The sequence below is a fragment of the Solanum stenotomum genome, chromosome 4 (genome assembly GCF_019186545.1).
Source record: "Solanum stenotomum isolate F172 chromosome 4, ASM1918654v1, whole genome shotgun sequence".
Lineage (NCBI taxonomy): Eukaryota > Viridiplantae > Streptophyta > Magnoliopsida > Solanales > Solanaceae > Solanum > Solanum stenotomum.
Window position 1 is genome coordinate 58,378,956 of NC_064285.1, and position 14,544 is coordinate 58,393,499.

The 14,544-nt window shown below is 37.2% G+C and overlaps 1 protein-coding gene across 2 annotated transcripts; it reads left to right on the forward strand.

Annotated features, from left to right (window-relative positions):
• Positions 1 to 357: 357 nt before the first annotated feature.
• Positions 358 to 14,544, forward strand: LOC125861961 (zinc finger CCCH domain-containing protein 37-like). Of its 2 annotated transcripts, none has more exons than XM_049541893.1 (12): positions 358 to 738; positions 2,257 to 2,504; positions 10,441 to 10,494; positions 10,569 to 10,646; positions 10,724 to 10,792; positions 10,900 to 11,109; positions 11,854 to 11,891; positions 12,023 to 12,069; positions 12,488 to 12,603; positions 12,686 to 12,739; positions 13,493 to 13,630; positions 14,198 to 14,544. In XM_049541893.1, exons 1-12 carry the CDS (start codon positions 456 to 458, stop codon positions 14,351 to 14,353), a joined length of 1,491 nt encoding a protein of 496 aa, XP_049397850.1. In that variant the 5' UTR covers positions 358 to 455; the 3' UTR covers positions 14,354 to 14,544. The 2 variants fall into 2 exon arrangements, with proteins under 2 accessions (XP_049397850.1, XP_049397851.1); XM_049541894.1 differs by having other exon boundaries at positions 10,730 to 10,792.

The following is a 14,544-nucleotide window of genomic DNA, read 5'->3' on the forward strand; positions in this document are numbered from 1 at the left end:
ATGCTAGAGAGAAAATTTCCACAATAATGAAATGCATGCATTAATAATTTATAATGATCTTACTAAATATGCAGTAGCATATCAACAAATGTCATTTTAATTTATTTATCTAATTAAAATTCATTTCACATATTTGAGTATATATATCAGTTACCATTTATTTTAGATTTTGAGTATAGAAATCACTTTGCCATTTATTTTAGATTGTTGTTATTATTATTAATATTATTATTATTATTATTATTATTATTATTATTATTATTATGTAATCTATGCTACTTAAATGACCACCTTATTAGAAGCTTTTTAACCAAGGGTTTGAATGAACAGTTTAAAAAAGTTTAGGGCCTTATCTGAGTTAAATTTTCTTAGAAACAAACCAAACAATGAAAAACTTTCCCTTCTTCGTGTGCAAATTTGCAGTCGGCTGAGTCCAGTGGAATCTGTACTGAGAGATGGCAAATCAGCTTTACGGCTATAACCCTAGTGGCACCGCCGGAATAGTAGCCGGCAATACGAGATCCATGGAAGATTATCTCTCTACGGAGAAGACATTGCTGAGTTCTTCAACTTATTTTGGTTCTACGGGCTATTCCAGTTATCAGACTGATACTTACACTCCTACTGCGAGTAGGATTCCAGGTTTTCCTAGTTATGGACCTCCTGGTGTTGATGTTACTCAACCTGCTACTGTTGCTGACTCTTATTTTTCTAGCTTGAAGCGCGCATCCTCTGACGGTAAGAGACATTCTTCCCCTCTCTGTTTACTTCTATTAATTTAGTTTATTGTGCTTGTACTTGTTGATGAACTGACTAGCATTAGCCTTAGGGTTTCGACTTTGAAAATTCTCTGTGTCCCCTGTTGGAAGGCTTAATTTTCATTTTAGGAGGAGTCGATTTTGAGGTAGGGGTATCATTATTTATTGTGATAGTAGGAAAATCATAGGTTTGTTGTTTACGTTGGCTGTGAGCTTGGAACGAGTTCCACTAAGCAATTAACTTAAAACGATCTTTCAATTGACTTACGTTGGCTGTGAGCTTGGAACGAGGCAGGAATTTCAATTTCAGCTAGGGGATTCAAAATATGAATAAATAACACTTGAATACGGGAATTTTGCAAAGATAAATAGGGCGTAATTGAAGAGATTAATCTTAACTTGCTACAATTTAGCTCGTCTTGTCTCTCGTATTTTACATTTCTTTCTACTTTGGCCATGCTCCATCGGACCATTCTTAATTATTATTTTGTTTTTTGTGGTTTCGTTTTATAATATTCTACTTTGAGCTTTTTATTTTTATTTTTGTTTTGAATTAGTGCCCCTTTAATTACATGTGATCTTTGAAAATCGCCAAGATTCTTAAACAATAAAAAGACAAATATAATTTATGAATTACGAATAAGAGAGAAAGAGAAACAAAATATGAAGAATCTAAATGTAATTTTTAACTTTTGGGAAAAGTTAGAGAATATACGAATAAAAGTGATAGTATTTTGTTTAAGTATGCTACATTAATTATAAAAATAATCCAAAAATTATGATATTAACATAAATATAGATTGGTGCACAATGTAAAACTAAGCAATTATGTATACTTGGGCCTTACTTTTACCAATGGAATATGAGGGAATAATGGGCTTAATAGCCTGAAGCTCAAAAAGGGGAAAAAACAGGTGTTACTGTGGTTCAAACCAGCAATCTCAAACAAGAAATGAACCCCCTTAACCATCGAGCCAAGCTTCTCAACTGTGTTGAGGGGGTTCATTAAAGGATATATATACGTAAATTTGGAACCTGTCCTTATATATAAAGTGTAATTTTCCGGTGAAAGGGGTTCGGACTTCGGATGAACCCCCTCCCGCCCCCCCAGTTCTGCCCCCTGCCTCCAGTACAGTGCCTTTGAGTTGCTCCTCTGATATAGCTTTAAGATATATAATTTTGGTAGAAGTCCAAAAATGTTATGGTGCTCTTTATATGTTAGACATATTTGATGTAATGCCAAAGTTCTGGATGAATCTGGTATATAAGCTTTTGCAAACACCTATAGTTTCTACTTCTTTTTTCATGTCGAGATATCTCTTTTCGCATGCATAATTAGTGCATAAAAACATTATCGTAAGTTGCACTAGGTATTTTTTTTCTTGTTGCCGCACATATTTTTAATACTATCTTACGTAAATATAAATTTTTGTACTTGTATGTATAATAACAGCTATATTCGGTGTTTTTGTGTTTATGTATATATTATGTACCATAGCACTGTATCATCAGGCACTTTTGGGTGCACATAATACAATTGGGCAAGCTGAAGCTTGGTTTTCAGCCAATCCTTTAGCCAAGCGCCCTAGATTCGAGAGTGCAAGCAATTTATCTATATATCCCCAGAGGCCTGGAGAGAAGGACTGTGCCCATTATATGCAAACACGAACCTGTAAATTTGGAGATAGCTGCAAGTTTGACCATCCTATTTGGGTTCCGGAGGGAGGAATCCCGAATTGGAAAGAGGTGATCATTTATTGCTATTTATTCTTAATAGAATAAAACACAATAGATTATCAAATAAGTCATTCTTATCTCACTATGTATTATTATGCTTTCCCATGTATATCTATATTTAGTCCTAATAGCTCTTACCGCATAAGGCTTCTTCTTAAATAGTTGTAGCTGGAGCTGGAATAGTTTCTTTATACTTACTCTCCTCCCTGCTCTTTTTCTCTTTCTTTTTCCTTTCTCTATTTTAGCTATTCAACACTATTTTGCATAATATAATGATAATAATAACACCAACACAACAATAATAATAATATAAATTATAGTAATTTACTTATAGTTTTTATTTTAGTTGCTTACTTTATGAATCAATGGTATTCATAGGATCTCATTTCTGTAGAATGCGGGTTGAATTTGAAAGGGTTTGGAACTCCTTAGGATACTATTTGTTCCCTTTCAACATAGAGCTTTTGCTGTTTTGATACTTTCAAATTTCAATTGTTACGTTTGCCTGATTACTCTTTATTTTATTTTAGTTTTCTAGATATCCATTTTTCAACTAAGTTATTTGTGTTTCTCTTCCCATTTACAAGCAATCTAAGAAACCTCTTTCCTTCTATGGGAGATCTTCAAGTAATGAGGAAAAAGTATTGCTGGTATGCTAACGTTGGGTTGAGATAATTTTAATTGGTAGACATTCTTCTTGTGTATTTGCCTTGATGGTCTCTACCTTATTTTTCTGTCTGTTCAAGGCTTCAAGCATTACAACATGAGTTCTACTTATCAGATGAACTATTGCTTGAATGTGAGGGTTAGGATGCTTGTTTGTTCTTATTCTTTCGGATGTGAAGTTTCTGTGGAATTGTCTTAACATGTAGAAATGTTGGCATAAGTTTTCATGTCAATTAAGCAATAGCTTTTATGAAAACTGATGTATTTTTTCTATGGTTAAGTGTTATTAATAAAGTTATCAAGACTTTTGACCACATAGAAATGTTATCAAGACTTTTATAAGGTAAAGTGTTATGATTATAAAGCTCCTATTTCCCTCCAGACTGACATTGTACAGTGAGAAAATTCATCTACTTCCCCGTCATTGAGGCCCCTCCTAATGATCAATCCAACCAGTACTTGAGTAAACACCTGCTATCTTCCCATACTTATCAGTGGAACATCTACATATACCTAATTGTTTTTTATTTGAGCCTTCCAATTTTCTAGCCATACATTAGACCGAATTGGCTATTATTACCATTTCCCAGCTTCAGCTTTACAAACTGACTATATTCTCTCCATAGGCTACTAATAGTGCTCCAAACTCCTCCCTTAGAAGAGGATTGGACTGCACAGAGAGTCCAATAATCTTTCCTACCGCATTTGACATCTATGAGGTGCTCTTATGACTTGTTGCTTCCATCCTTTTAACTCCACAACCATTTAAATAGTAGGCTTTTGCTATGCAACCTTAAATTCCTTACTCCTAGACCCCCTACCTTTTTTCCTTTCATCACCTCTTGTCATTTAACTAAATGCAACTTCCTACTGTCAGCATTACCATCCCAAAGGAACTTATTTCTCATACCATTCAATTTTCTTCATTGTTGCTGCATTCTTATTTCTTATTAGAGACATCAAATAAGTGGTGTACCATCTAACACATTGTTAACCAGTATAAGTCTTCCCCCAAATGACAAGTAATGTTTTTCCCATGGAACCAATTTACTGCTGCACCTATCCAAAACTTCTGTCACCCATGGAACCACATCTTCTTATCATTCTTTTAGCTCCTAATGGCTGGGCTAAATAAGTAGTAGGAAGCTGCTCCACCTCACAACTCATAATGCCTGCCAGATCATCACTGCAATGTTCTGCATTAATGCTGAACACTGTACTCTTAGCCAGGTTCACTTTTAATCCAGATACCACTTCACAAGCTAATAAAACTCCTCTGTGATGTAAAAGTTGATCTTTCTCTGCTTCATACAGAATCGGAGTATCATCTGCATAAGTGTGAAGATGTGTAAGCCTGTTAGTTCTTCTTCCTCACTTCTTCTACATTCAGCCCTCTAATCCATCCCATTTTTCCTGCTTTTTGAAGCATTCTGCTTGGAATTTCATAATCAACAACAACAGATAAGGCGACAAGGGATCCCTTGCCTTAATCCCTCGTGAGATTTGAAGTATCCTGAGGACATCCATTAATCAAAACTGAGAAGAACTGTGGAAATACAATATTTTATCCACTGAATCCATCATCAAAACTCATTTGCTTAATGAGATACAGCAAATATGACCAAATAACATGGTCAAATGCCTTTTCCTAATTTAGCTTGCAAGCCACACCTTCATCTTCCTCTTGTTTAGATATTCCAGACATTTATTAGCAACCATAGCAGCATTAATAATTTGCCTGCCTTTTACTAAGGCGTTCTGATTATCTGGTACCAGCTTCACTAGCATTTTGGTGTATATGGATGGAAAGAAAGAGCAGGTGTTTAGATGGGACTTCAAACTCCTAACTGCTTCTTGAAATCTAAAAGTTTGATGATTCTTTTTAGTTGGACTGTTGGAGCAACCTTTCCCCTGTAATGATGTAATTTCCCTTCTAGATTTCATTAGCTCCCTCTCTGTGGCTTTACAACCTTGTGTTTTTGCTTTAGGTTTTAACTCACAGACCCCATCTGTTTTTTGTTGTTCTGGAATTATCACCTGTTTCTCTTTGTTACTTCTTGCAGCTTCTTGATGCTTTTTAATACAACCACTTGATTCATCAATAAATTGGCTTTGCAATTATTTGTAAATACTATCCAATTAACTACAACAACCAACCAACCCAAAAAAAAACAACAACCCAGTGATGTCCCACAAAGTGGGGTCTGGGGAGGGTAGAGTGTACGCAGACCTTACCACTACCTTATTGAGGTAGAGAGGCTGTTTCCGAAAGACCCTCGGCGCTAGTGTATCAATCCCAAATAAAAGAAGAAAAAAACAGTGGAGCAAGCATAACATATAGTATGAAAAGCAGTATACAGCTAACATAAGAGAGACAATAACAACAACAAAATATTGTGATAATTGAAATACAATAAACAACATATGGCAAGAATTACAAGGGTACGCCTAGTCCTACACCAGACACTAAACCTTCGCAAGACAAGACAACACTTTACCCCTACTACCCTTCTACCCTAATATGCAACCTCCACTCCTTTCTATCTAAAGTCACGTCCTCGGTAATATGAAGCTGCACCATGACCTGTCTAATCACCTCTCCCAATACTTTTTTGGCCAACCCATTCCCCTCTGCGTACCCCTTACAACCAACCTCTCGCAGCTCACTGTGGCATTGATGCACCTCCTTTGCACATGCCCGAACCATCTCAGTCTCGCTTCCTTCATCTTGTTTGCCACAGAGGCCACTCCCACCTTCTCCTGAATAACCTCATTCCTAATTGTGTCACTCCTATTATGTCCACACATCTATCTCAACATCCTCATCTCTGCAACATGCATCTCGTGAACATGAGATTTCTTGACTGACCAACACTCTACCCCATACATCAAGGACGGTCGAACCACTGCTTTGTAGAACTTACCTTTAAGTTTAAGTGGTACCTTCTTATCACATAAGACTCTAGAGGCAAGCTTCCATTTCGTCCATGCCGCCCCAATATGATGTGTGACATTATGATCGATGCCCCTACTACCCTGGATGATGGATCCAAGATATTTAAAATTCTCTCTCTTGGGAATAGTCAGTGTAGCAAGCCTCGCTTCCACGTCTGCTTCATCCATTGCAATACTGAATTTGCACTCCAAATATTCCGTCTTGGTCCTGCTCAAGTTGAACCCATTGGACTCTGGAGTTTGTCTCTAAACCCCCAACCTATCCTTAACTTGTTCTGTGTCTCAACAATCAGTACTATGTCGTCCGCAAAAAAACATACACCATGGAACTTCCTCTTGAATAGACCGCATCAGCTCATCCATCACAAAGGACTATACAGTTATCTAAATGGCCTTAAATCTTTCGCCTCCACAACTCCTTCCTTCTTAGGAATAGGAGCAATGGGATTTGTATTAAAGCTCTCAATGGAAATGCTGTTTTGGTATAACCAAACTACTGCCCTTCAAACATCCTCCCTAACTATACTCTAATAATTTGTTGAGAAAAAACGAAGAAGATCAAACCGTCTGACCTCTTTCTTGAATTATAGTTTAATAAGCAGTGTTGTAAAAAGCACAGAAAAGCGCAAGGCGAGGCGAGGCGAGGCTCCTGCGCTTTTAGTTCCTGAAGCGAGGCGACATTGAAAAGGCGCTCGCTTCTACTGTGGAAGCGAGAAGCGCAAGAAAAGCGAAAGCGCGATAAAGCGCGCTTTTTATGAAAAAGCGCCAATTAGGGTTTTTTCTTTTAAAATGTAAGGTTTTTTTTTTTTTTAATTTCTGAAAGATACTTACGCGACTAAGAAGCTGCGACTTTTTCTCTTCTTCTTTGCAACTGCTGTAGCCTGTAAGTTCTCTTCTTCTTCTTCTTCTCTTCTTCTTTGCGAAGCTGCTACTGTTTTTTTTTATTTTTGGTTGCTGCTGGGTGTTTTTCTATATTTTTATTGCTGCATTTTTTTTTTCCAATTCTGTTTGCTGCTCTGTTTTCAATCTCTATTACTGACCTGTTTTTTTTTTTTCAATTGATATTACTGCTCTGTTTTTTTCAATTCTTTTGCTGCTCTTGTTGAAGAATAGGAGTTTGATTCTTTGTGATTTAATTATGTTTTTGATTTTTATATGTTATGACTTATGAGTATTATTGACTATCTATTTACTTTTAATCTAAGAATATATTACCTCTATTCAGTTATTTAATATATATATTTTTTTATACTAAATATCGCTTTATTCAAAAAAAGCACGCGCTTCGCTTCTCGCTTCTCGCTTTTGTGAAGCGAGCCCTTGTCGCTTTTTTCCGCTTCTCGCTTCCCAAAACACTGTTAATAAGCCTTCTTTTTGACAATTAGTACTGTTGTATTCCTCAACATTAAGGAATGCTTAATGCTGGCCACCTCCATAAAGTTTGTTACAAGAAAGTTAAGTCAGACTCTAGAGTTACAAAGCACCTCAGAAGTCTACCAGATCATCTATTTCCTCTATACAGTTTTCGTTACACCAAAAAAATAAAGACCCTAAACAGTTCCATTTCACATCATCAAAGAACTTAATTTTGTCTTCATGACATATTCCTCTCTTTCCATACTGTCTGTCCACCAGATGCATGGGGGTAATATCCTCCATTTTTTTGGGTCTTACTCCCTCCCTCCTGATCAAGCAACTCATCAAATCAACTGTGTGTCCATGCATTATTCACTCAGTCTTCCTGAGTCTAAAGGTCATATTCTAGTGCTGGCTTGTGGAATTGCAGTGCAGGAATAGAAAAACATCCGGTCATAAGTGTCATTCCCTTTTCTGTAGGACTTCCATGAGTAAGGCCGGCCTTCCTAACCCTAGCCATGTGAAGCATGTTATACATTCTTCTAGACCCTTGATACCTCTTCTTGCACCATACTGTCCTCCTTGTGTGTCCTATTCATAGAGAGGAGACCATCCCCTTTGTGCCTCCATCTCAGAGAGTCAAGTTTAGAAACTGTGCCAGGAAAAGCCTCCACCACATTTAGCAGACTAGCCACCCTTCTGACTTCCAATCATCCAGGTGTCTTCTGAAATTAAAGTTCCACCCTTGAGGGGACCAACACATTTATAGTGACTTCAGAGTTGCTACTCAAAGCCATTAGATTAGGGAAGACTTCCTGTAATGTTGCTTGCCCAATCCAGTAGTTTTTCCGAAACATTGTTCTGTTGCCTTGCCTACCCTAATTCTGGAGTTGTCCTGCAGTTTTGGCCATAGAGATCTGGTTGATATCCACACCCCCACTCAGTAGCGGACACATGATTGTCATTAAGGGGTGTCAATGGTTGTAGTAAAAAAAATATAATTATGGGGGCTTGTGGGACTAGAACAGATGACCTCAAGGATTTTTCGCAACGCCTTAACCACTAAACTAAACCTTTAACTTGTGTTAAGAGGTGTCAATGCTATATATATATATATATATATTTATATTTATATTTATTTATTTATTAAACCAAAATTTGAATACAATGTAATTTTCCGATGATAGTTAAGGGTGGGTCCGCCCCTGCCCCACTCCATAAGTACCATTAACCTCATTGGAGCACCATAAGCTAATCTGACCAAGCCTTGTGAGTGATGACCTCCTTCCACATGGTTGATTCTTCTTCACTGAATCTACATAACCACTTTATCAGAAGGCTATTGGTTTGAATCCTCAGATTTCTGATACCAAGCCCACCCTAAAAGTTCTCTCAATTGTGCCACTTCCCACTTCACTAGATTGTATCCTCCCCTTTCTTGTTGCCTTTCCACAGAAAATCCCTTCTTAGCCTATTTAGCAGCTTCACCACACTGACATATATAGGGAACAAAGATATCTCATAGGTAGGTAAAGAATCTAGAACCAAGTTTATTAGAGTGACCCTTCCCCCCTAATGATAAACATTGAGCTTTCCACTAAACTAACCTCTTCTCAGTTTTCTCCACAATATTGTCCCATTTTTCCACATCCTTGTGTCTACTACTTAAGGGCATACCAAGTATAAATTGAGTAATTTATCTACTGCACACCCTAGAACACACAAATGGTTGGTTGGTAAGTTGAATTATGTCATAGTGACTAGATCCGACATTTCTTTTCTTGTGAGTGTTGTAAGTTAGTTTCTGGATTCTCCCCGTGATAGCCATTGGGATGCAGTTTGCATTTTGCAATACATAAAGTCGGCTCCAGGTAAAGGACTATTCTTTGAGGATCGAGGCCATAAGCAGATTGTTAGATATTCAAATGCTAATTAGTAGGATCACTGTCTGATAGACATTCTACATTTAGATATTGTGTTTCTGTAGGAGTTAATTTGGTGTCCCGAAAGAGTAAGAAACATAGTGTAGTTGCTTGATCTAGTGCAGAAGCAACATATTGAGCAATGTTGTAGCAACTTGTGAGCTAGTTTTGATTAAACGGTTGCTTCGAGAACTAAAATTTGGAGAAATTAGTTGAATGGAACTTGTCTGTGGTAACCTAGTGACCCTTCATATCACGTCAAATCTGGTATTTCTTGAGAGGATTAAGCACATTGAGATTAACTCTACACTTTGTTCGGGGAAAAAAAAATGCTCTCAGGAGATATTGTTACAAAATTTGTGAAGTCGAGCGATTAGCTTGCAAATATTTTTACCAAGTCCCTTGATCACTAGTCCTCGTATTAGTTAACATCTTGGACAAGCTCATCACTGGTCCTTGATTACTCAACATCCGTAACAAGCTCAATACATATAACTTGTATGCACCAGCTTGAGGAGAGTTAGAATAGGAATAAGAATAGAGTTCGATATATTGTCCTACTTGGGATATGATTGTAATGTAGTGTCTGTAAGAGCTCAATGAAATAATGTAGAATACACAACTCAATAATATTTTTCTCTATTTCTCACATATTGGAGTCCCACATCGGTGGGACAAAGTCTATTTGGTCTCCTTATATGGTCTTGGTCAATCCCCCCATCATGAACTAGTTTTTGGGGTTGAGTTAGGTTCAACATCCATTTCTTTATCATGATAACAGAGTCAGACGCATCCCAATTCATTCTTTTCGATGTTGGTGGGTCTTACGTTGCCCACCCTCCAAATGTCCAATCCTGGACGTACGGGGGTGTTGAAGTCCCATAATGGTGGGACAAGGGCTATTTGGTCTCCTTATAGTCTTGTACAATCCTTCTCTCATGAGCTAACTTTTGGGGTTGAGTTGGCCCAAGATCCATTTCTTTATCATGAAATTTGTGATCACATCGTATGTTTCTAGTTATTATCTTCTACTTCCATTTATGCAGGTTCCAGTTACAACTGAATCTCTTCCTGAAAGACCTGGAGAGCCTGATTGTCCAGTAAGAAAACTTTTTGATGAGTTTGTGACTATGTATGCTGTTAATATCCTAATTTTATGTTGACTTGTTTCCAGTATTTTGTGAAGACTCAAAAATGCAAGTTCGGTAATAGATGCAGATTTAACCATCCCAAAGATAACACAGCTCATTTGGTAGGTTCACAGGCTCAATTATTATTTACTTCCTATGAAGACAGTTTCATTTATTTCAATTGTTAATTTGGCTTGAGTTTCAGGGTTCTGTACAAAATCCTGGTGTTTCTGACTTGCCTGAGAGACCTTCTGAACAGCAATGCACGGTATGCAAATGTTTTTGCTAATTGGAGCACTACTTGTTACTTAAGCTTGCTCAAGTATGCACATAATGTGTATCTGATTCATAGTTACTCAAATCATACCATGGCAGTTCTACATGAATACGGGAACGTGTAAATTTGGTGCTACCTGCAAATTTCACCATCCAAGAGATATACAATTTCCATCTCCAACGCAAGAAAATTGCTCTGTGGGGAAGCTTGGATCAGCTAATTATGAGATGACTGAGGATGTGAATCTAGTCAAGCCGCTTTCTGTTCCAGCTTTATTGCACAACTCCAAGGGCCTTCCCATTAGACCGGTATTTCATAGATTTTGTCGTTTACCTTTGGTAGAGTATTATATGCTTCTTTTGTGCTTTGTTTGCTTTTTTGGTTTGTCTTTTTCTATTATCCCTTCCTTTTGTTCTGTGATAGGATAGCTGTCAATAGACTGCTGTTTTGGTCTACTTTATTTGACAATTATTAACCTAGTTTTAAAAAGAATTAGGATATCATGGTATTTCGATCCTGGTACCATAATTTGTCTATGAGGATTTATTGTGATGAACGGCAACTTGTTCTTAAGACATTTTTTCACTCTGCTGGCCTAAGGATCTTAAAGCATCTCATGTCTTTTCATTACCTGCATTATGAGTCCCACTGCCATTGTAGATATGCTAAGCTTCATTGAATCTGATTGTCTTCTTCTGGTATTAGTCTACAGATGTGTTACCTTTTTGTAGATCTGGTACTTCTGGAATACAACAATAACAAACCTAGTGTAATCCTAATGTACTTCCTATGTGGAGAAATTAGCAAATTGAGATTTTTTTTGAGAGAATTAGCAAATAGAGGTTTTAACCCATAGGAAGAGAAAGCAGAAGAATGTTTGATTTTCATCCACAAGTACCATGAATTTTTTTTTCACCGGCTGATAAAGTAAGATTAACCACAACTTTAGCTACTTGAAGCTGCCTTTTTTTGTTAAGCCTAATAAGATGTAAGCAGTGAGTTCCACGGACCCACAGGAAGTAGTTCATTCTTCTGTTTTTTATCTTTTACAGGGTGAAGTTGATTGCCCTTTCTACCTAAAAACTGGCAGGTTAGTCTTTTTTGTGGTGAACATGATGGGTTTTACTTTTTGTTCTTCTGCCAACAGTTTTGAGTACTGAAAAAGTTGGACTGTTCATTGGTTTATAACACGTCTTTTTTGTTTTAACAAATATCAAACAGCTGCAAGTATGGAGGCACTTGCCGTTACAGCCATCCTGAAAGAAATGGTAAGGATATTCATAAGCTCTGGTGGAGCATCACTTAAAAACTTTTCCTCGTCACTCTTAATCTTTGTGTTGGTCTTCTGTTTGTTGAGTTTTCTAGGTTTGTTCTGATATGTGATTGTGTCTGAAACATATTATCTGTTGAGTTTAATCTCATAATTAGCATACTTCTTTCTCATGTGAATTTAGGGATTAGAAAATGTATTATGTTCTCATAAAATAATTTATGAAGACACTTTGACAATGCAACTTGAAATTTGTCGAAATAAATGGATAAAAGGATTGCTGCAGAAGACCTATAAATGAAAGTTCATCTATAAGCTTATCGTATTACTCAAATAGACAAATACTGAGCATACAACATACAATGCCTAGTGTCAACTACTGATTCTCTTTCACTTTTTACATTTTCAATCTCCAGCAGCTGGTATTGGCCCTGCCCTTGTAGCCTCTCCTGCAACACATTGGAACATTGGAATGGTTAATCCAGCTGCCTCTCTCTTGCAAAATTTTGATCCAAGACTGACTCATACAATGGTATAATCCATTCTCAGTTTGTGTTTTCTCTGAAACGCTTTGAACGTGTTCCTGAAAGTATTGTTTATTTTTGATACTGCAGCTTGGGTTGCTTCCACCTGTCTATCCACAACGACCTGGACAAACTGAATGCGATGTGCGTACCTACTTTTTTCTAAGATATACTTGAAAGATATGTGAATTACTACTCTCAAGCTGGATGCATGTGGCATTATTTTGGGTCCTGAACTATGAACCGTGATTTTGTTGTTTATCAGTCGTTGAAGGCACTTTCATATTGTCCCCCAATCAAAAGGTGCCACTTAATTTTAGAGTTGTATATCTCGAGGTTTCGAGGCATACACTCTAGGACCCAAGGAGCATCTTTAGTAGCCCTTTTATCGGGTGTTTGCACTTCTGTGGAAATGATTGCTCTGTTTCCTTGAACCTCTGACTATCTTGACTGTTGTATTACCTACCTTTGCCAAAAGAACAAAAGTACACCGTATCAATCCTAACAAGGATATGGCAAACCTTCCAAAACATGAACATATTATTGCTTTGCAATACCTATATCAGATCCTCTGGAGTCTAAAAAATGTAGCACTCTTTGTAGTTCTTACCTCTTGTCGACTTCTAAATTTATTCAGTTTACTTCTTAAAGAAGTGCATGTTATTGGGCTCTCAGTATGCCGTCGTAAAGTTGACTCACATCCATTCTTAAGTATACACACACATATTCGATTGTATAGGAGCTACCTGTAGTGCTGAATGGATTCTCGTTCTTGTTGCTATGCTATTATCTAGATCAATCATGAATTACTCTTGAGCTATTCTTAATATGATTGGATCTAGTCATTCACTATCTTTCTTTTGTTCATCTTGCTTGTTCTGTCATGTTTTACATCAGTTCTATATGAAAACCGGGGAATGCAAGTATGGTGAAAAATGCAAGTTTCATCACCCTCTTGATCGTTCAGCATCTGCAGTGTCAGATGTACAGCAGCCAAATGTTAAGCTTACCCTTGCTGGTTTACCAAGGAGGGAGGTACGCTTTATCTTTGCTAGAATTTAGACATGACATGCTCTTTTTCTGGTGGAAGAAGTATTTTGTAGCATTATAAAAATATTCTGATAATTTTATTCTTCGTAGTGTGGTGTTTGACAACCTCTAAACTCTGTTGGTTAGATATTCATTTGCTCCCTCAAATAACACGATAATACTGTAAAGTAGATGTAAAGTAGATACAGCTGTTTATATTCAATTATGGCAGATGTATGACTACCACTAAAAAATACCGACTTCCTCAATTCCTACAAGTGCATTGGTTGCAGGTAGTAGTTGTGTATTGCAGCCATTAGTTATGTATTTGAATATCTTCTGATCACTGAAAACCCCTCACAGAATACCTTAGTACTATACAGATACGTAAACTAGCAAATTGCAATGCCCTTTTTAAAAATCCCCCTCCCAGTTCTCATCTTTAGTTGCTCGAGCATATAACTTCTTTCAATTGTATCGTAACCTTGTCTTCTTTCACTTGGTCTGTTAGAAATGGAAGTCCCTTTAATTCCATGATATTTTCATAAAATTTTGTTGCAATGATACTGGCAGGGTGCTGTACACTGTCCATACTACATGAAGACCGGTATGTGCAAGTATGGGGCGTCATGCAAGTTTGATCATCCACCACCTGGAGAGGTCTTGGGTATGGCCCAAGGGGCATCGTTGTCTGTTGAGGGAGGCGATAATGTTGATGTGAATGAATAACAGCAGTAAGGTTATAACTTACAACTGAAAGGCCATTTTCGTAGTCACATCTTTTTCAATTACCATATTCTGCTACCTCTTTGTAGCAAACTTGTAAATCATATTTTTTCTAGATGAGCTTTGGACATTCTTTTAGAGTTGGAACACAGTTTCTCGTCCACACCAAAACGTGATGGAACATATTTTTTTTG

Excerpts from the sequence above, each read along its gene's own strand:
- LOC125861961 (XM_049541893.1), top strand. The coding sequence starts at position 456 with ATGGCAAATCAGCTTTACGGCTATAACCCTAGTGGCACCGCCGGAATA. Across the intron at positions 10,647-10,723 it reads AAGATAACACAGCTCATTTG|TTTCAGGGTTCTGTACAAAA; the intron begins GTAGGTTCACAG and ends ATTTGGCTTGAG. Across the intron at positions 12,740-13,492 it reads CTGGACAAACTGAATGCGAT|TTCTATATGAAAACCGGGGA; the intron begins GTGCGTACCTAC and ends GTTTTACATCAG.